Genomic DNA, 22,684 nt, shown 5'->3' with positions numbered 1-22,684 from the left:
TTTTTAAAAATTTCCAATTTTAACATAGTTTTACAATTTATCTGTGAAAAGAAAAAGATGAAGAAAGACTATGTTAATGCAAAAAGACAGAAGAATTGTTATGATGAGACTGAACCAAATCAAATAAAAAAAGATGGATTCTCTATTATAAACCCAGAGAGCTGGCAGCCTATATAATCAATTGAATTGAAATGTATTAAGACACTTAATTCATTAGTTTCATCCTATTTTCTTTTTCCTTATTTTTTAGACATAAAACAAATCCAAAAGTAGGTTTGAAACACTGTAAAATATTATGATGATTGAGTTATTAGGAACACCTTTGTAAATAATTTAAACCATTTTATCTGTTTACTAAGAAAAAAGTAATAATTTTGCTCATTACTTATGTGGAGTGAAGCATTATTCTTAAAATTTTAATTCCCATGTATACCTTTCACTCAACTTACTCTTAATTCTGCTATCACTTAAACACTGTACTATTCACATGTATTAAATAATATGTTGTGGTTCTATAAAATTTTAAATTTGTACAATTCATAATGAAACACCCTTTAAATGAGTGTTGTGTTTTTTTTTGTTTTTTTTTTGTTTTTTTTTTAAGGCACATTTGCACATGGGTGCACACAAGTATTCAGACTTGTTAAAAATATTTGTCGAGCCAAATCAAATTTTAATAAAATTGGGCAAATAGAAATCTGACAATTATTATTTTTTTTTTCCCCTCATACAATCTGTAGAGAGAAAAGAAATTCATTGATTAAATGTAGTTTCAATGCAGTATTGTTGGCTTTAAATAATCTATGCACACTTCACATGCAAGACTCATGAAAATGATGTTAATTAAATGCACCTGAAATTTAATGCACTATGTACATTAACTAACTTGTTTGAAATTTGTTTTAGCAAAGAGTTACAAACATTTTCTTCCATTTTGGAATCACAAGAAAGGAAAATTAGTTCCGCTTACTCCAATTTCATAAGGTATACTCTTATATTAAAAGATTCCATTTAAAGCTGTCAAAGAATATTAATTTTCATATCACATGATGTTACCAGTAAATGCACATTTTTAAACAGAATTTTACTTTATGGAATAAGCAAAAGTATGGACTAAAATGCATTAAGGGCGTATGCCTCAGGCTGCACAAGAATTAGACTACGTACAAGTTAGTGCAAATGCATCATATTGGTACACAGCTAAACTCTGAATTTCCTAATTAAGGGGTTAGCTGTGTACTTATATGATGCATTTGAAATAGCTTGTAAGTAGGCAAAAGTATGGATTAAACTATTAACATATAAAGATCCTAAGACCTTATCAACTAAAATAAAAATTTTCAACTAAAATAAATACAAAGAGCTATGATTCCTAAAAGTACAGATTTGACAGTATCTGAAAATGAAGAAACCCAATAAGCTCATATCTACTTTATCTTATATAATTAATGCAGGATAATTCCTTGCATATACATAATTTTTCTACTATGCTTATTGTTATAGAGGTATAAATGATTCTTAAATTCCTCAGGGAAGGGAGAAACAGCAAACTGCATATATTCTCTAAGACAACAAAATCTGCTGCAATAAAAAAAAATACTGCTAATTAGATCCATATGTCCTTTATGTCATAATATACACAAAGAATTAGCAAATATTTTAAAAAGTGCTTTTATTAATCCTTATTAAGTTTAAAAAGTTATATATATATTAAAAAAAGAATACCTCTTCAGGCCTACTGTAGAAATGCCCCTCTGGTCCAGTGATGCCCAAATCCAGCAATTTTTTCTCCTTCTATAAAATGTTAACAGGCATTAATAAAAATTTAATGCAAGCTCATTAATATGTGCACGTGCACACACACACACACACACACACACACACACACACACACACACACACACACACACACACACACACACCAATCAAAAACACAATTCCACTCCAAACAACTATTATAGTTTTTATTTTGTTTACAAACCAGACTGATTAGTTAACATTTTACATAAGATAATAAGCAAGTTATTTCATATACAGTATAAGTATGTCTAAATATATAGTCACAAAACAGGACACAAGGCTGATGTTTGGACCAACACAAAGCAAAAATTTGAACACATTTTTAAATACAAATAAAAATGGAACCATATAGTCATCACTTATGAAGCAGAATAACTCTGACTCTGTAAACAAACTTGTGCACCACCTGATACAATGAAAACTGGATACGCAGATAAAAAACTGCCTTTGTTTGGAGCCTAAAAAATATTATATATAGATTATATCACTTGGAATATAAATTTCAAATTAGCAAAAATATCATGAAGGCACAAATCTGGTTCTACAGCATGGAAATACTATTTTTATAGTAATAAGCTCACATTCCTGAGGTAGTTTCTATACACTACAAACAACAAACTACAAACCAAGCTGTTGACTCACTGAAACACAAAACATAATTGATTAATAGGACAGATCACGTTCTGATCACAAATTCAGATTTAAAATTAAGGGTTTTGAATCAGTGGTTATTTCAGAAATAATGAATCCTTGAATGAATCTTTCAAATACCTGATTACCGAATGAATTGCCACACAAAAGGAATTTGAAACGAATCTCTTTCAGTCATGGAGTTAGGTAGAGACATTTATATTATAGTCAGCGTGATAATAAAGATTCAAAAGCTCTTCATTTGAGTTTCTGATTTTTGTTTGACATTAACTTTTAACAGAATGGCAATCCCCCAGGCAACAGTGTACCTTCATAGAAGAGAGCAAGTCCTTAGCTCTTAGTATCAGTCTTAGTTCTTAATTTCTCAATTTTTGCATTAAACCAGAGGTCAGTTTGGTAAAGTATATGCAGTGTTGGCTGAACTGATGCTGCATAAAAAAAAAAAAAGTAAACTGCAGCCATTATCAACCCACTGCAGGATGGAAGCCTCCTCAACAATTCATGCTGAGGGAAATGGACCATAATCTGCCATGCTGGTCCAGTGTGGATTGGCAGATAAACCATATTTAGCAGTCAGGGGCTTGAACTCCAGTCTACTCAAGGAGCATGTGCTACTGCACTCCCGCTCTTGACCACCCAGCTACGGAGGCTGCATATACATTACCAACTGTTCATGGATGTTCAGTTTCTGTTGCACATTTCTAAACTAAAATTTCTAAACTCAAACCAGTCCAAACATGTGCCTCAACCAGTCAACATCCGTTCACTGTCCAACTCCAGAATTTAGAGAAATAATGTTCCTCTTCCACACATTTCCCAAAAAATTAAAATCAGCCCACGAGTATTTTTTGTCTTTTCAACCTTCAACCCATTCATTTTACTAAGTATTAAAGGTTCTAACACCTTTTGTGTTTGGAGATTTCATTAAAAAAAAAAAAAAAAAAACCACACACACGCAACAAAAACTACAAAGCTTAAAAGCTTTAAAATTTTTCATATGTAAATAAAAATTAAACACTATTTTTTTAATTTTTTTACAAAGAAAAAAAAATTCCAATAAATGGATTAAGTGGTTAATTCAATCAACTTTCAAGTTTCCAGTGTAATTCTAATAGTAGAATCTATTGTATTTTGTAATAAATTCAGTGAAAAAGTTATCCACACTAATCTCAAAATTTTGCATATTGCAGTATGAAATATAAAGAAAAAAAAAAAAATAGGATGGAATATGGTACTTCGAATTCAGTATGCTGTTAAATGTGAACTACACCATATCAGTGGCTATTTCAGTACATCTCTCTCTCTCTCTCTCTCTCTCTCTCTCTCTCTCTCTCTCTCTCTCTCTCTCTCTCTCTCTCTCAGATAAATAAATAAATATTTATTTATCTGAGTATTATCTGAGTAATATTAATTTATTTAAATAATATTTATCTCTCTCAGATAAATAAATATTTATTTATCTGAGAGAGAGAGAGAGAGAGAGAGAGAGAGAGAGAGAGATGTACTGCCATACTCTTTGAGAAATGCAAAAACTTGGGAATGCTCTGGTTTGGTTTGGTTTTTATTGGCGCATTAGCAACTAAGGCTATAATGGGCCAAGACCAGGTAATATATAAAAATTTTGGGAATGCTCTGGGAGCCCACTAATAACATAATTAAGTGTAATATGCATTATCATGAAACAGTGTGCAGGATGAAAACACCCAGAAGAAATTAGCAGTGGAAAGAAAATTCATTACTCGTTATTGAAAACACACTATATAGAAACCTAATTAAACACCTGAATAAAAAAGTTTAAAAAACTAAAGTTCAAATGTTACAGAAAGAGGATCACCATCCAAAGTTACATATTACTATGGTTTAAATGGCTGTAAGGTCAACAGCTCAAAAACCATTGCAATTTTTGAGTTGACATTTTCTGAATGTGGCAACATTTTAAATTAGTCAAGTCAAATACCACAATTACCACTCTGAGGATGCTCTCATTATAATAGCTAAAGGTCTAATGACCTGTATTACTTCTTTCCTTTAATATAACTGGATATATTAAGCTCCTGGTGCCTTATTTTTAATTGTAATAATATCATTTCTCATGTGTTTTTAATTATTTTAAAATCATTCAACTCCATTTACTGTTAGTGAAGCCACTGGTATCCCTAAGTTCTTCACATGTGGATGAGGATGCATAATTTTTATTAAGTTTATTGGCAAACTAGTTCAGGATCATCAAATGCTATTACTACAGATACCAAGTAGACCAATACGATTTATTCTTTTTTGTTAACTAACATAAGTAAGAAATTTCTTGCTATTGGGTTTGGCTTAATCTGCCTTAGCATGCCTAACCCCCAAGTAACTTTATTACAGGCCAATTTATATTTATTGTAGAATTCAGGGTTCTCTAATAATTTATATTTGCCCCATGCATCTTTCTTATCTATCACTACCATCATTGGTTCTTCCGACATATATTTTGGTCAATACCTTGAAAAATACAAAAATACTTTTTGTACAAAAAAAAAAAAAAAAAACTTAGAAGATTCTAGAACAACTTCCATAAACATTTCACCATTTAGCATTTGTAAAAATTACCATTTGTCCCACTGGAAAGAACTTAAATTATGTCTAAGACCACTGAAATGTCCTTTGTGAAAACAAAGATCCTTTCTCTTTCCTCTGACAGTAGTTATTTCTTTAGATAGTGAAACTATCTTCAGACATGCTCCACATAAATATAGTGGGCTTACTGCTTGCCTGTGTTTCCTTTATTTGAAAATCATTAAAATATGGAGGGCCACACCCTTGCATGAGGTACACACGAAGCCTGCAAATTAAAATATACAGGGTGTCTCAAAAATACACGGCATAACTTCAGAAATGAGTTCCTCATATGTAGACAATAAAAATATTTTATATCAACATAGTTCCAGAAATGCTTGGTTTCTGAGTTTTAAAGGTCTGTCTATGACACTTAATTGTTCACATCACCTTATAGTAATTGTTCGAAATGTCCACCTTCTGCCTGAATACAGGCCTTACATCGACGTCTCATGGACTCGCAAAGACGATGCCAAATTCTTGGCATGTTTCGTATTGTCTCGCAACCTGCCACTTCGATTGCGGAGAGTTTCCACATCAGCTACCGGAGTCGAATATACCAATGACTTTAAATGGCCCCACAAGAAGAAATCTAGTGGATTTAAATCAGATGAGCGTGGAGGCCAGGCAGTTGGTCCACCCCTCTGCTTCAGGAGTCATAGATCTTGGTCGTCCTCTGTCGGCAGCATGAGGTGTAAAGGTCCCATGTTCACAAAGGTGGGGATGGATACCTTCAAACGTTTTCCTGTCTGGACATCTTCGTTCTGGGAACCTTTCGTGGTACAAACGCGAGCCTCCAGAGCACTGCCGTCCGCCAAACCATACCTAAAGTGCATATCCTTTTGCTCCTGATTTGAGTACACGGTCGGAATGGAAAACCACCAGATTCTGTCAGTACCTTGTGATGAAGGAAATCACCTGCGGGAGATAAGACATTCCAGTTAATAACTCGGGAACCAAGCATTTCCGGAACTATGTTGATATAAAATATTTTTATTGTCTACATATGAGGAACTCATTCCTGAAGTTATGCCGCATGTTTTTGAGACACCCTGTATATCTATCTATTAGTGGCATTAAGAGTTGAAGTTTCATCATAAAATAAATAAAATGACTGTTTCACATTTGATGTACCAAAGTGCAGCAAATACAAGGCACACATAAATGCATGTCTTGTATAAATTCTTGCCTTGAAAATCAGTGTTATGTGAGTAGGCATGCCTAATGATAACCCTGATTTGCTCATAAGTTTCTTGTGAGATTGTTACTAAAAATGGCAGAAATCTTAGTGTCCATTTGTTAAAGCATGCTGCCTCACTATATTTCCATAGTAATGCTCACTGCTTTCCATAATGAAGCTAGTCCAGTTACACGAACAAGCATACCTCTGTATTAAGAGAAACAGTGGAATATTTAATTTTTAAGAATTATTTAAAAAATTTTTCAATATAAAAAAAAATGGATTATTTGTAGCTGCATCCATTATAATATATAAAAAGATAGTCAAAAAATGAACACATTTTTAAATTATTCCTTGCCAATTTAAGATTATAAAAATGGGTGCAATGGTGTGCCAGTTCAAAGGGCAGAACTGGTGCATCCATCAGGAAGTTTATATCTGATGAATATTTACTGACAGTCAGAGCAAGAATTAAGTTTTTAGGACTGTGTCCACTCCTGCTCTCCACGTACTTGCTGGCAGACTACCTATTTCATCTCCACATCATCTATCATCAATTATTATATGGCTTATGCCATGAATTATCATAGCATTTCCTCAACATTGCAGTGAATCCAGAAATTGACTTTAATTTATAAATTAACTCATCGCATTGATCTTGCCACTTCTGTCTCTTTCCTTCCTATTTCAATACCTATCCTAGAGCCAGGGAGGGTAGTCAACCTGTTTGGCAAGAGCAGCAAGAACTTGATTGAGCAATAAAGAAACACTGGCAGAAATGACCAGCTCATTGAGCCAAAGAATGGTAACTGGAGGTCGGTAGTGCTCCTTAGGCCCCAGGTTAAGTGGCTAGTCTTACAAAATAAACAACGTAACCCCAACACGATACTATGAGATTTCTGCTATACTACATCAACTGGCTTTACCGTGAACAATACTTCACATCTAACAATTTCCAGGATTTAGTGAACTATAAACAAATTATCCTCAACTTCACCCTTATGATAATGTACTACAAAAGAGATGTCCAGCTGTTTACAAACAGCCAGGATATCTGTACTCAAAACAACGACCAAGATCCTGAAACTGCATCTTTATACTCATAAGTTCAAAAGTTCTTGGTTTGATTAAACTGGCCCAAAACAGTTGCCCTCTGATAGAGAAAACTCTCTGAATTTTGCACACCTGTGAACCTTAACTAGAATATGACCAAAATCAATGAACTGCATTCCATGGTCTGCTGAATGTCCACAGTTAACTTCATGTTACTATTAATATGCAAAGCTGTGCTATGTAGTCTGAAGAAAACTCCTGCAATAGCTGAAACAATTACACGATGAGAAGATAATAGTACAATGCAGTGTTGCATCCACTTTTAGAAATGGACCATATCTTTTTCTTTTTCCTTTTTTTTTTTTTTTTTATGAAAACCCCACTCAAACACAAGAGGTATTAGAACCTATAGTGCTTAGGTTCAACACCATTATGCATGGGTTCAACTGAGAAGATGAAAGAAGAAATTTGTTGACATTAGACCTGTACTTATGTAGATTCTAATTTTCAGGAAATAGGTATGAATGAAGGTTGTTCCAAGAAAAGTTAGTTCTGTGAGTTTGAAGTTGGGTAGTAAAAGGATGTCAGCTGGTTATGACATGTATTTGGACTGCTTTAGAAGAGAAAGCAGAAATTATAGAACTCAATTCAGAAGAACAGTGCCCATGGAAGTATCTACAGAAAAGACACACAGCAGGAACAGAACGTCTATGAGACAGAGTGGGGAGACTCTGTTAGAGATGAGTTATTAATTAACCTAGCTGCTCTCTTTTGAATGGAATCTAGAAGCCTGAGAGAGGTTTTCCAAACAACACTAAGTTGAGAATGGCCACGAGAGAAAGGCTCCACTGAAGAAGAGACCATCACCATCTTGTGATCTCAGGTGCCTAGAGGACCACTCACCTTGACTATGTACTTAGGATTGTTTGTGAGAAAGAGATCAAGCTTGTTGGAATTTTTTTAAAGAAATTGTTAATGGACAATGTTACTGTATCCATGAAAGGACAGTTGTGCAGATATATACTGGAATATGTTATCATTTTTGGCTGCAGACAGAGAAGGGTGTTGGACCAGATGACCTTTCAACAGAATGGGATGTCCACAGTCAATGGAAAGTTACTGTATTAAGAGAACATTTTGGTGAAAGAAACACCCACCTCAGTCCTGATTCAAACCCCACTGACTACTAGCTGCAACAGGATCTTGAATAGAGTAAACTTAAAAACTGCATCTATAGACACAAAAGATCACTCTTTAGATGTCACACAACTAGAGTGATCCAAATAAAGATAATGAATCTGTCCCAAGATCAGCCTTTCTCTTCTTTCTCCCACTGTTCATAATTTCATTATTTAATCAGAGTTGGAGTTGTTATTGATTCAGAGGATAAGCATTTTGAACAATATTTATAACCTTTTACATAAGCATTTAAAAATGGAATCCTGCAAGCACCCTGCACTCACTTACACTTTTTTTTTTGGCATGAACCTACTTATAAGTTAAACCTGCTAAATCAGTATGTGCACATACTCACACATGCAATAATAAAGTATTACCCCAAAAATTTCTGGACTGTAACAAACAGTAAAAATAAATGGTAAGCAAAATGGCTGGTAAGTAAAACTATTTTTAAAAAATAGTTTCACTTACCAGTTATTCCATGGCTTCCACTTGCAAGTAATATCCAGTAAGTTCGTCACTGCTTCTGGAAGGCCTATTTCATTATCTCTTGGCTTTAGATTTTTGTCTCAGAAATAAAAAGAAATCACAGGAAACTAGAAGTGAAGAATAAAGAGAGGGGGGGACCAGTTTGTTTGTTTGAATTTTTCCAGCACATCAGCAACTATGGCTATAGGGCACTGGCTTATAGTGGAAGAGGAACTAAAATCATATAGTTCTTGGTGAGAAATCATTCTGGGCATATGAATGGTTGTGTTGCTCATCTCATTTGTTATGATGTAGCAACCACTAACCAATCCACCATTTAACAAATGTTTGAGCCTGACAACCTCCTAAAAATGCTGAAGGATTCTTTTGTAAAAGGGCTGAACGTCACTGTGTTTTCAAATCAGGAATCTTAATACAATGCAATAATCAAAGCAGTCAAATATAATCCTGATCAGGAAGCATGTGAAATAACACTGAAACAAGTTAGACAGGCATGTTGGAGCTGGACTGCCCATAAAGGTATTCACTATCATCACTTAGCAGAACTCAATACCATCTCTGTATTGCTGCAGCAAGCACAGTCTAGAAACTTTTTGGGTAACATTAATATTTCTTTGTTAATTTTATAATTATACTGACATTTCTTTTGATATAAAAAGTCATGCTTTAATAAAAAAAAAAAAAAAATGACAAACCTCAAAAATAATATCACCATTTTCTGCATGAACCATAGCAAGGGCTCCAATATTCTTGCATGCTTTGAACACCTCTATCATGCTCTCATTTGAGAGCATTAAACGATTTTTATATGCCATAAATATTTTGAAGGAATTTACACCTAAAAAAAAGTATTTAAGCCATTATTCAAATTATATTACACCCCCCCCCCTTGATATACCACACTCTGTTATACCAGTTATGGTATAACACAAGCATGATAATGTCCCCCAAAAGGAAAAATAAAAATGCAGTTTATGATAAAACACAAATTTCATAATAGACACTGGTGAAACCAAACTCAATACCTCACTGAGAGAGATCCAACTATTACAATGGTTTCCAAAGTGTAGGCCACTAAGCTATTGTACTCGCTTCTGTGGTATATTCCCTCAATTAGAAAATTACATTTTTATAAACAGCAGTAGCTACGTGAGTAATTACTGTAGATGTTGAGTTTCTCCCCTATCTTCTCTCAATTAGAGATGCAATAAAAAAAATACGTCAATGAAATTAATTGCACGTGGAACATTCTCAAAACTACATTTTCCTCTGAGATGGAGATCCAGTTATCACATTTTCCAGTTGCTATATATTCAGTTATGTTTGTAAACAATAACATGTAATAACATTCTTTTCAAAGATGAAAATCACATTTAGAATGGCAAAACCTGCGGCAAAAGTAAAGAAAGCCAACACGAGAACCACGAGGAACTTCAGGAAACTTTTAGCGGTCAAATGCGTTTCCCGGTACCGCAGCTTTTCCCTGCATTCTCGGTAAACAGATGGTACATGTTATCAAAAAGGGCAATAGAAGTTGATAATGATGTATTGATTAGTTTTTTCTCATTATTAAAAGGAGATTGTTGGAGTTCATGAGTGTAATGCCATCGTGGCTGAAATTTACTTACGGGTACACCCTCCACAGATTGCATCAGCCTTATGGTTTTTATCCCCCCTTCCTGCTGTTTTAACCCAATAGGAAAACAACTTCTACTGCAACTACCGATAACACGCACCATCTTTAGAAGTCGTTTTCGTATCCAGTTAAAACAGCAGGTAGGGGATATAAACGCCCTAAGACTGAGGCAGTCTGGAGGGTGTACCCATAAGTAAATTTCAGCCCACTCATGAACTCCAATAATCTACTTTTAATAATAAGAAAAAACTAATCGGTACATCGTTAGACTTCCACTGCCAATCAATCACTCACACACACACACACACACACCATCTGTTTACCGAGAATGCAGGGAGCAGCTACAGTACCGGTAAACGCTTTTGACCAGTAAAATTTTTCCGAAGTTTCTAGTGTTGGCTTTCTTTACCTTAGGCAAACTTGCTAAAGACATAATGCAGAGTGTGCTTGAATTGATGAACAGTTCTTATCTATATACTGATTTGCTTATGTTGCTCTGTCTGGAATGCTCTTTAAACTTGAACAACTCAAAGACTAAACAAGCTTTTGACCTGATTCCTTTTGCAATAAGTTGCATTTAGTAATAAAATTGAGAGAAAAAAAAAATTTACATTAAAATTTTCCAACCAATTTTCAAAATTTCCATAATTTTTTTAGTTCCATTATGATTTTGACAAAATATTCCCCATGGGAATACTAGAATAATTGTAATTATTCTAGTGTACCATTTACAGTTACTGTACAGACAAAATTATTATTTTGTCTGTCCAATAACTAATTTTTTTAAAAGACGATAGTTATATATGTAAAAAATTATCAAATTGCATATTTAGGTCTTTTTTCTTAAATATATTTTATTACTCAAATCCATCCCACTGACATCTTAGCTAGAAGCAAAGGGAGCCAAAGGAGAGGTTTTTGTAATTACTTTGATATTAATCTTTACCTCTTCTCTGAAACAGTTTTGGTAAAATATTTGCTACAGGTACACTAGTATTTTTATAGTTTGCTACTGCTGACCACAGTTATTGTTCTCTGTAATAACACCATGATACATCTAATGCTCAGTTAACACATGCAATGTGTTCTAGGAAATCAATGTTAAACATGCACTATATGAACATTAATATGTTTCCAAAAATTTCAAAATAATTCAAGTTTTTAAATAATTTGAATATGTGCAATTACTGTACATACCTAAAGTAATCCTGTTTGAAAAATTCCTTCTAAGTTGCCTTCTTTTCATCATAAAGAATCTTAAATCAAGAGGTGACATCACGCCTTCTTTCAACATTAGGACTGGAATCCTCTACGACTCCTATTGTCTCTTCTGACTTCATGATTTCTCTTGAACTTTGAGGTTCTGGCTCTTTTAAGGGGTATCAAAGATTTCATCATAATCACTCTCATTCCTTTTTTTCAATTTGCATTTGTGCCTGCAACTCAATAAAATAGTCACGAGGTCTTCTCCACGAGACTCCAATTCATTCATATCTTCAGTATATGTTTCCAGATTAATGAAAAACTACAATATCCTCTGATATTTTCTTGCCGTTCTTGGAACTCTTTGTAGTCATGGACAAACTGCAGGCAAAGCTTTCTACAACAACCCATCATAGTGGATTGCTTAATATCTTTCCAGCTTGCAACAATGTTTCTTACTGCCATAAGGATGTCATACTCTTTCCAAAATTGTGAGAATTGTTGGTTCCTTCCAGCTGGTAGCAGCAATAGCCTGAGTCATGGTCATAAAATAATATTGCTTAAAGGTGTAAACGACTCCTTTATCCATTGACTGGAATAGGGAAGTGATGTTTGGGGGGGGAAGGTACGCTACATGAACCAGTGCTTTCTTATTTAATTTCCAAGTCACAGGCAGTGAAGACAAACATTTTTGGAAGCACCTGGATTCTCATTGATAAACTAAAGTAGCTTTAATTTTCCCATATAAATTATGAAAACTGAGAATGCTTAACCACAGCAGTAACATGCTTGAGACTACTGAAACAATACCAAAACCTTTGTTTTAGTTTTGCTTTTGGATTTATGACTTCTAAGGTACGTCAGCCTCCTCTTCTCATAAATAAATAAATTTATTTTCTGTTTATATTTTAGGACAATCGCAAGGATCAAGGGTATACAATTGCTGTAGTTATTAACAAGTTTTTATAAGTATTAGTTTATAAGCCACTGATTGTCCCTACCTTGAATGGTTGTTCCAGTAGCATATTTAGCACTGTCCTGTCTGTCTGTCCTGGTTTTCTAACAAGAACAGTGGGGACCTTGTCCACCTGGACAAAGCTCCAACTAGTATTTATCTACACACACAAATTCATAATCTACTTAATTAAATATGCATGCAGATTATACCAACTTAATTTGACAATTACAGAATTGTGATTAGTGTTAAAGCCAAACTTAATAAACCCTAATAAGACTAAAGTCAGCTAAACAAATTCCTTAAATTATATAAAGAAGCATTTCATCCAGTTGGATGCAATCTCATCAGAAACCCCACAGCCTTGGGGTTTTGAAATGCTTTGTCCTTATTAATTTTTTTTTGTAGAAGCCATGCAGTTCCTGAAGAGATAGGAACACAGTGGATGAATCCTTCTTTATATGATTTTTAAGGGATTTTATGCTTGTCTGGCATTAGTTTTATGAGATTTTAATTTGGCTTCAACACTAACCAGTATTTCCATACCAACTAGCAAAGGAGAAAAAAAATGGAAATGGTAAGTTAGTGGAATATTTTGTTAGTGGTTTTTCATGTGCTTGCTGAAATCATCCATCATGTAAGCACCAGTGTTTTCCAAAATATTTAGAATCATCGCAGTGTAGCGTTAAAATTCATATTTTTGTAATTCCTGCATTCTTCACCTTCTCCTCCCTATATTTTATAATGGAAACCTGATTTAACGATGCATGTTTAGTAAATTAGTACTACTGAGTTAAGTAATTAACACATTTAATAAGTAAATAATGTAAAACACTGAAGAGTAAGAAAAACAACAAAAATCTAAGCAATGCTAATTAAAATTATGGTTACTATCGTGCACAGTAATGATAACTGTTTAGTATAAAATTATGGTAAAGAGGAAACTTGGTTTCCTTAGAAAATATAGTACTGAGCATATCATAATTTTGCTATAACCAAGATATACTGATTTCTCTGCCAGACCTACATTAAAGTATAGTAGATTGGTCTAGGTATTAATAACAATTAATTATTCTCCCCTTCTCTTTCATCAAAATATAAGACTGCTATTTATTTCCATCTACAGTTAAACTACAAACAGAAAAAAAATATCCTTTAAAAATATACAAAATTTTGCCTATAATTAACCATCTAAATTTAAAAATATTTACCTTTTTCTTTTGTGAGTATTTCCATTTCTTCTTCTGTTTTGTCATCAAATGAAGTTATTCCTACATGAAGACCATAATCACAACAAACCTTTTCATCAGCCCAAGATCTCCATTTTTCATATGCATCCACAAGTGATGACTCGGGATCAATAACAAAGTCAACTGTAAAAGACGGGATGGAGAGGGTCATTGCACAGTTAGGAATTTAAAGTAAATTCTTGTTTATTGCAAGAATTTACTGCAGTACACAATACTAATGATATCAGTTCAAAGCTAAAAGCATCAATCAGTATTCAGGAAATTCTGAATTTCTAAACACTAGGATTAGAAGAAAAAGAATTTCACATTTATACTTGTATAATTACCAAAGGACATTATATTTAAACAATTACTAAAGCATATTACATTTATATAATTATTTAAATTTTAAAGATTACAATTTAAATAAACATTACATGGAAGCAAAAGATTTTGAAGTACAGTAAACCCTTGATTTAACAGATTTCGGATTTAATGGACCAGACAAATAATAATACAGTAATGTACATATTAATCTCGACCATATTTTTTAAAAATTAATAATAATTACCTATTTCCATTATTGTTTTGATAATTACTTTTATTTTTATAATCAAATTCAGGAAATTGTTTTTTTATTTTTTCTGAAAACATGTTCAAATAGCTGTTTTCCCAGATTACAGATATGAGCAGGCAGTGACTTGTGAGCTGAACGCAACTCGGGACACTAAACTGCAGGTCTACTGACTCGCTTTGTTTCGGTCTCAGTCTGTCTCGAGCTATCGTGTGGTCAGGTTGTATACACAGTGTTTCTGTGATTTCTGAATTGTGACTTTATTTATTAAATAATTTTGCGATCCTTACAATTTAAAATGGCATCAAGTGATAGAGGAGTTAAAAGAAAGACTGTGAACTTAAATGAGGAACAGAAATTAGAGCTAATTGAGAAATTAGAACAAGGAGTCTCAGTAGCAAGTGTTTGTGAAATTTACAGCATAAAAAAAAAAAACTTGTTTCTGATATCCGTAAATCAAAGGCCAAATTGCAACATTTTATATTTAAAACAGAATATTACATATTCTTTATTATAATTTAATATTGTACAGTACTGTATATTGTATTAAAGCATTTTTTTTTTTTACATTAAGAACAATAAAAAATGCCTCCCCTGGTTACATTTGATTTAACGGACCTATTAGTCCGTTAAATCGAGGGTTTACTGTATTTTAAATGAGAGGACACAATTGTGCATTTGTAACAAAATTTTAGTTTTTATTGAAACATACTAGAAGGTACAAAATCCTTGATCCAGTATTGTCAATTTAGTAAAACTGTATAGGCTACATTTTGGGTCCTCTACAGAACCCTTCTTTGAGCCAGAGGGGAGAAAGGAAGGATGATGGTGGTTCTTAGTAAAGTGGCACAGAGTGTGGACAACACCTTGGTACAGCTGGACAGACTAAACAAAAATTATTTTTTAAGTGTCACACATAGTGTCATAATAAATAACTAAATGAAAATGAACAAGTATCAGCCTGTGTTCTCATTTTCTTCAGGGCGGTTAAAAGACTGATTACAATTAAAAAAATTAAGTTATTTGTTTGCCTGTTAAACAAATAACTAATTATTATGCTTAACTGCTACTTAATGACAAAAAAAAGAAAAAATTTTCTTTATCAATTTTTTTTATAATAATACTATATTATTATATAATAATATAATACTCTCATTATGCCATTTAATATATATACAGAAAAAACAGAAAAATTAAATGCAGGAACTCAATAGATCAGGCTTTATCTATTGAGTTCCTGCATTTAATTTTTCTGTATATATATTAAATGGCATAATGAGAGTATTATATTATTATAATACTCTCATTCCCTAGAGCAAAGGGAATATTCTGTTACTCAGAACATTTAACTAATGAAAATAGCACAATATCATTGCACACTTGTGAAAAAAACAGCATATTTTAGTAAAATTTTTGACTGACTTAATAATTATAAACTGCTATATGTTACAAGGCCCATTTTTGTTTCAACAGCTAAATATCATAAATAAAACCAAAGAAACCTTAACCTGGTTGTGGTCACACAGGACCTGACAGGCCACTATCCAAAAGAACTGCTGCACATCACTTGTTGGTTCAAGACTAATGGCTGAAACTTTCAGTACTTTCCCAAATATATACAAAATTTTATTTGGACAGTTGTGATTTTGAGCACAACCATTTGTATAACTATTTTTGTCTTCCACTTCATCATGCTAGAGTATATTTCTCAGCCACTGGTTGACATGTATGCTACAGAAATTAGATATTCTGTTCTATGTTTGTTTAATTAATGTACAAAATGTGTTTCCTGCTTTGATTATTATTTATCTGTTTATTCCTTTATTTATTTGACAAAACATTAATATATGCACAGGCATAAATTTGAATTTTTGCTTGCTTAAATGATTTTCTGAACTAGAAAATAGAAATGGCTAAGAGTTTTGTGTTTTTATTTTATGACTGTAATATGTTTTGCTTCTTCATTTTCAGAATTAAAAGTTTTGTTCATTGAAAATAGCATTTGTAAAAAAAAAAAAAAAAAAACATTTAAAAATTTTTAAAATATTCATTAAAAAATATTTAATAAGTATTGCAATCCATTAAGTAAAAAATCATGCTGGTTTATTTCAATAAAAATCCAAAAACTTTTTCAAGAAATAAAGAAAAAATTTGGACACTTGTCAGGTGCTATGTGACTGTGTTTGCTACTGTCAGGGGCATTAGCATTAGCAGAGGCATATGATGCAAGAAAGCAAGCTTATTCAGCATCAGCCAAAAAAAAAAAAAAAAACCCACTCCCATTTCACCCCTCCGTTCGTTCGAAATACCTGTCCAGTTGAGCTTTAAATTTGTTTAGGCTATCAACTTCAACAAGAAGTGATGGAAGTCGGTTCCACCAACCAACCACCCGCTGGCCAAAGGCAAATTTCCGCACATCTATCCGACATCCGTCCTTCCTCAATTTGAATTTATGCCCTCTGAGGTGATTATTCTGAGAAAGATGAAGAATCCCATTGGCATTGAGCATGCTCAAACCATTCAAAGCCTTATACACCTCTATCAGATCACCTCGCCGGTGCCTAGTCTCCAAACTCTGTAATTTGCAAAACTTAAGCCTTTCTTCGTAAGAGCAACCCTTTGTTCCATTTACTAATCTTGTTGCCCTTCTCTGTACCCGTTCCAGCAGCTCTACATCCTTCTTGAAATGAGGCCTCCAGACCTGTATACAGTACTCAAGATGTGGCATTACCATTGCCTTATACAAGGGAATAATCACCTCCTTATCCCTGCTAGAAAAATTCCTGTATATCATTGACAAGACACCATGAGCTACTCTTGCAGCTCGTCTGCACTGCTCAGAGAACTTCATATCTGCCTGCACAATTACCCCCAGGTCCTTTTCATTCTCCACTACTGTCAGTGTAGTACCGCAGAGTTGATACGTTGCTCTGGGGTTACTGTTTCCCATATGCAGCACTTTACATTTGTCGATGTTAAACCTCATTTGCCACCTCTCAGCCCATCTGTTCAACCTTTCCAGATCCTGTTGCAGCAGAATAGCGTCAGTATTGTCCTTAACGACCCTGCCAACCTTTGTATCGTCTGCAAACTTGGACATTAAACTTGATATCCCATCATCAATATCATTCATAAACACCGAAAACAACAACGGACCCAACACTGAACCTTGAGGAACTCCACTAATAACATTAGTCCACGTTGAGCAGTGTCCATTGATTACCACTCTCTGTCTTCTGCCACTCAACCATCCCCTTATCCATAGCAGCAATTTGCCTCCAATGCCACACTGCTCCAATTTGTGCAGCAGTCTTCCATGTGCAACAGTATCAAAAGCCTTTCTAAGATCCAAATATATAATATCAAAGTTATTCCCTGCATCCAGTTCTTTTGTGACTACATCATAATATCCAATCAAATTGGTCAGGCAAGACCTGCCCTTAACAAAACCATGCTGCGTCTGAGCTATAACTGAATTCTTGTCTAGATGATCCTGCAGTGCTTCTTTAACCAGTGCCTCCATTAATTTACCTGGAACAGAAGTTAAACTAACAGGTCTATAATTACTTGTGTCAGCCTTTGATCCTCCTTTGTGAATTCGGGTTACATTTGCACATCTCCAGTCTATGGGTACCTCCCCTGAGTCCAAAGAAGCTCTCATAATTATGGCTAGGGGTTTGCATACTTCCTTTGCTACCTCCTTTAATATAACTGGATAGATCCCATCCACCCCAGGTGCCTTTTTTATGTTTATCCTCAACAATCTCTCCTCCACTTTCCTCTCAGTTATTACAAAATCATCCAGCTCACTGCCAATGTTTACTTTACCTACATCATTCTCCTTCCTGAATAACTCCTCATGCGTGAATGTAGATGCAAAATACTCGTTTAGATTGTTAGCCACCTGAGCAGGATCCTGAACTGTTGAACCATCAATATCCAGTGGACCAATCTGATTCATCCCTTTCCTTTTCGAGTTCAAGAATGTAAAGAACTCTTTTCTGTTTTTCTTTGCATCCTTTGCCAAGGATTTTTCATAGTCTGCCTTTGCCTGCCTAATCTCCTTTGTGACTTGGTTACAGACCAACTTATATCTATCATAGGCTTCCATGTCACCCATTAATTTGTATGTATCCCATGCATTTTTCTTCTCTGCCACATGTCTCATTAGTTCATCTGACAACCATTTAGGCCTAAACCTTGAACAATATTTCTTAGTTGGTATGTAAAGCCTGGTAGCCTCCAAGATTAGTTCCTTGAATGCTTCCCATTTTGAGTTTCCTGTTGGTAACATCATCAGTTGGTCCCACTGTATAGAATTTAAATACTGTCTCAGACCATCATAGTCGCCTTTACGAAAACAAAAACCCTTCCCTTTACCTCTGATGGTAGTTACCTCCTTGAGTAAATCCCACTTCAACACACTGTGATCACTGCCACCTAGTGGTTCATTTATCTGCAGATTCTTAATGCATGAAGAATCACTACTGATAATCAGATCAAGAGTATTGCTCCCTCTTGTTGCCTCACGAACATGCTGATGTAGAAAACAATCATCCAATAAATCCACAAAAGCCTTGCTAGTGTGCGAGTGACCAACCCACAAATTCCAGTCAATATCTGGGAAATTAAAGTCCCCCATTATAAGACTCTCTGATTTACTGGCCCACTCTATTTCCCTGTACAATATCTTATTATACTCATCAGAATCATTAGGCCTATAGCACACTCCTACTCTCAATTTTGATTTCCCTATGCTTATGTCACACCAAACTGACTCGACACTGCCCTGTCCATCGATGTCAACTGGCTTCACTTCCTTGGACTTTATGTGTTTCTTAATTAATAGCATAACCCCTCCTCCCCTCCTGTCCTGTCTATCCTTTCTATACACATTGTATTCCCCAAATTCCAGTTCCACATTACTTATATCTGTGTGACACCACGTCTCTGATATCCCAACAATATCTGCCTTTGATGTTTTTAGCAATACCTCAAATTCATCAAATTTATTTACCAAACTCCTAGCATTGGTGTACACGCAGGTATACATGCACCTGTTTCTATTCTTAGCTACCCTAACACAACCCATGTGTTTACTTGTACCGCAATGACTACCAGCAGTCTCTGAAATATCCTGCATCTTGTTTTTCAGACTTCTGCTCATTTCAATAGAAGCAGTGCAAGAATCACTTCCACCTCTGCCACTGGCTACTGTTAATCTATTAGTCCTTGTATCCCCCCCAACTAGCAGTTTTCCGACCCACCTAACACTGCCTCGACAGCATCAGCAAAAATTCTTGCACCCTTTCTATTTAAGTGTATCCCATCCCTGTAGAAGCAATCTCTCCTGTTAACAAGTACAGTCCAGGCTGAAAAAAAATTCTACCCCTTGAGCCTGATCATCACCAGGTTAAAACTCTATGGCTGACTAGCCTTTCAATCTGCATTGTAGCTTAATGGTAGCAAAGTACAGTAATCCCTCGATTAGTGCACTTGATGCATCTCGCAAAAGTGGCGCACTAATCGAAAGTGCATTAATCAAACTTAATAATCTATGGAAAATAATGTAATTGGTTCCATGACTTTTTTTTTTTTTTTTTATTCTCAAAAATATACAGTACTGTATTTTTAAATTTTTTTCAACAAATTATAATTTTACAAAGCACAATAAAAATTAAACAAAATTAAAACTTAAAGGAAAATATTTTACTTTTTTAAAAAAAAAATTAGTAAGTGTAGTTTGATGTATATTCTCCTTCCTCGTATCATACATTTGTCAATAAGGAATTAAAGCTTTTTCCACTTTTCAAAAAATTTGACTGCTGCATTCTACATCAGGGTCAGCATCTAAGCATTGCTGCTTAAAAACATCAATAGTGCGAAAAATCTCATCAAGCTCCTTTTGAGTGACCTCTTTCTTGCGGGTAGGAGTTGCATCACCTTGACAATCATCAGCAGCTTCATACGCCCGTTGGGTATCTAAATTTAGAACTTGATTTTCTCTTTTGCTCTTGGCATTACTTTTCTTCCAAACAGCTGTTCACTGTAAAAATCGCAAATCCACCCTACCATGGAATATTGTTCCCATATCTGGGGTGGTGCCCCCAAAACCTCTCAGGCTTCTAGATTCCATTCAGAAGAGAGTAGTTAGGTTAATTAAAGACTCCTCTCTAACAGTCTCTCCACTCACTGTCCCATAGATGTACTGTTTATGCTGCATGCCTTTTCTACAGATACTTCCATGGGCACTGTTCTTCTGAATTGGCTTCTATAATTCCCATTCTCTCTCTCTCAGTGCATAGCACACGCTTCTTGATTAGACCGGGGTTCGAGCCTGTCACCACCAAATATGGAGGATGCGGAAAGGTCAGGGAATGACCACCGCATATCCAGGAGCAATATGGCCTTAGTTGCTAATGCTCCTAAAAACCAAATAACAAACAAACAATCTCTCTCTATTTCAAAACAGTCCAAACGTGCTGCCACCAGTCAACATCCATTTACTGTCCAACTTCAAACTCACAGAACCAACTTTTCATCTTCCTCATTTATTCATTCAACTGCCATTTTCTGGAACAACCTTCCTTCATATGTATTTCCTGAAAATTACAGTCTACAGAAGTTCAAGTCTAATGTCAACAAATATCTTCTTTCATCTTCTCAACCTCCAACCCAGGCATGATACTAAGTACTATAGGTTCTAATACCTCTCGTGTTTGGGGTTTTCATAAAAAAAAACACGGGCACACACAAATTGCAACTAACACAATACATGCAAGTGAGAACTGAGTTACAAGCTTAAAAAATAGGAATGAAGAGAAGATTCTGAAAATTTATTTATGTTTTTTCTATGATTGAAGATTTCATGGAAGGGGAAATACATTTCACAATAATAACGTAAAAACCCACAGAATTCCAGGTGTCAGTATTATCACAAATTCAATAAGATTGAGTTTACTATCCATTTATAATAGACTTCACTAACAGAAAAATCCAACAAACCAGAGACTGCTAATTGTTTTTATTGCGTTATGGTTCTGACCTCTAGAAATCCAACTGGACCACGTGGTATGGTTGGAGATGTAGGTTAATCTCAAGTGCTGCATTCTCCTGCCCCAATTAAAGGGCATGTTGTCCCAATTAAGTGAAGAAAACCCTGGCTATTTTCTCAATTAGGTTCTATTCTTTAAGATTTGTCCCAAATAAATGGCTGCCCCCATTAACCGAACCAATGGCACAAATAAATGGAATTCACTGTATTAGCTAAACTTTAAGAAAAAAAAAAAAAAATGTATTATAAAATGAAGAATCAAAGTCCCAGGTGAAGATGAAGGTACTGTACAGTTGTTAAAATTAGGAGGAAGAAACATGACACAGAAACTGGCAAGACTCTTCACAAAATACATTATGAAAGGCGCAATGCCTAAGGAGTGGAATAATGCAATCATAATTTTGCCTGCATAAGAAAGGAGATAAATCAGAAATTGGAAATTATAGACCAATTAACTTGTTGTCCCACATCTACAAGTTGTTCACAAGGGTCATTACTAACAGATTAGAAAGAATACTTGATGAGAATCAACCAAAATAGCAAGCTGGCTTTAGAATAGGATTCTCAACTATGGATTGCCTTCATGTAATATCCCAGCTAATGGAGAAAACAAACGAATATAAAACACCATTATGCCTGGCATTTGTGGATTATGAAAAGGCATTTGACTCCATACAGCATAAGGCAATGTTTCAGGCACTGGAAATACAAGGCATAGACATCCCATACATTATGATGTTGAAGAAAATATATGAGAATGTTACCTCCATTATTAGAGTAGACAAGGACAGTAGCAAATTTAAAATTGAGAAAGGAGTTTCTCAATATGAGAATGCTACCTCCTTTATTAGACTAGACTAAGGCAATAGCAAATTTAAAATTGAGAAAGGAGTTTGACAAGAAGACACTATCTCCAAAGTTGTTTACTGCTGCCCTTCCTGATGAGGTAGAACATGCATTGAAGATGAGAATGCTACCTCCTTTATTAGAGACACAATATCTCTAAAGTTGTTTACTGCTGCCTTTCCTGATGAGGTAGAACATGCATTGAAGAAAATGAAGATGAGAATGCTACCTCCTTTA

At 34.5% G+C, this 22,684-nt stretch overlaps 1 protein-coding gene across 4 annotated transcripts in view; it reads right to left on the bottom strand.

Moving 5' to 3' along the window:
- CRMP (Collapsin Response Mediator Protein) overlaps window positions 1–22,684 on the bottom strand; it is a 272,256-nt gene that overhangs the window by 85,653 nt on the left and 163,919 nt on the right. For all 4 annotated transcript variants that reach the window (XR_016546993.1, XM_090374441.1, XM_090374444.1 and 1 more), the window contains 3 exons: window positions 13,956–14,117; window positions 9,646–9,788; window positions 1,726–1,794 (listed from right to left, as the gene is read on the bottom strand). Coding sequence is in view for 3 of the 4 variants with exons in the window: in XM_090374441.1 (XP_090230567.1) it covers window positions 1,726–1,794; window positions 9,646–9,788; window positions 13,956–14,117 (374 nt within the window). In the remaining variant the exon portion in view is untranslated. The remainder of the gene's footprint in view (window positions 1–1,725; window positions 1,795–9,645; window positions 9,789–13,955; window positions 14,118–22,684) is intronic.

This window comes from Mastigoproctus giganteus, chromosome 5, assembly GCF_048544385.1.
Source record: "Mastigoproctus giganteus isolate SK-2022 chromosome 5, ASM4854438v1, whole genome shotgun sequence".
Taxonomy (NCBI): Eukaryota; Metazoa; Arthropoda; class Arachnida; order Uropygi; family Thelyphonidae; genus Mastigoproctus; species Mastigoproctus giganteus.
The sequence above is the reverse complement of the archived record's forward strand: the minus strand, read 5'-3'. Positions and strand labels throughout refer to the sequence as shown.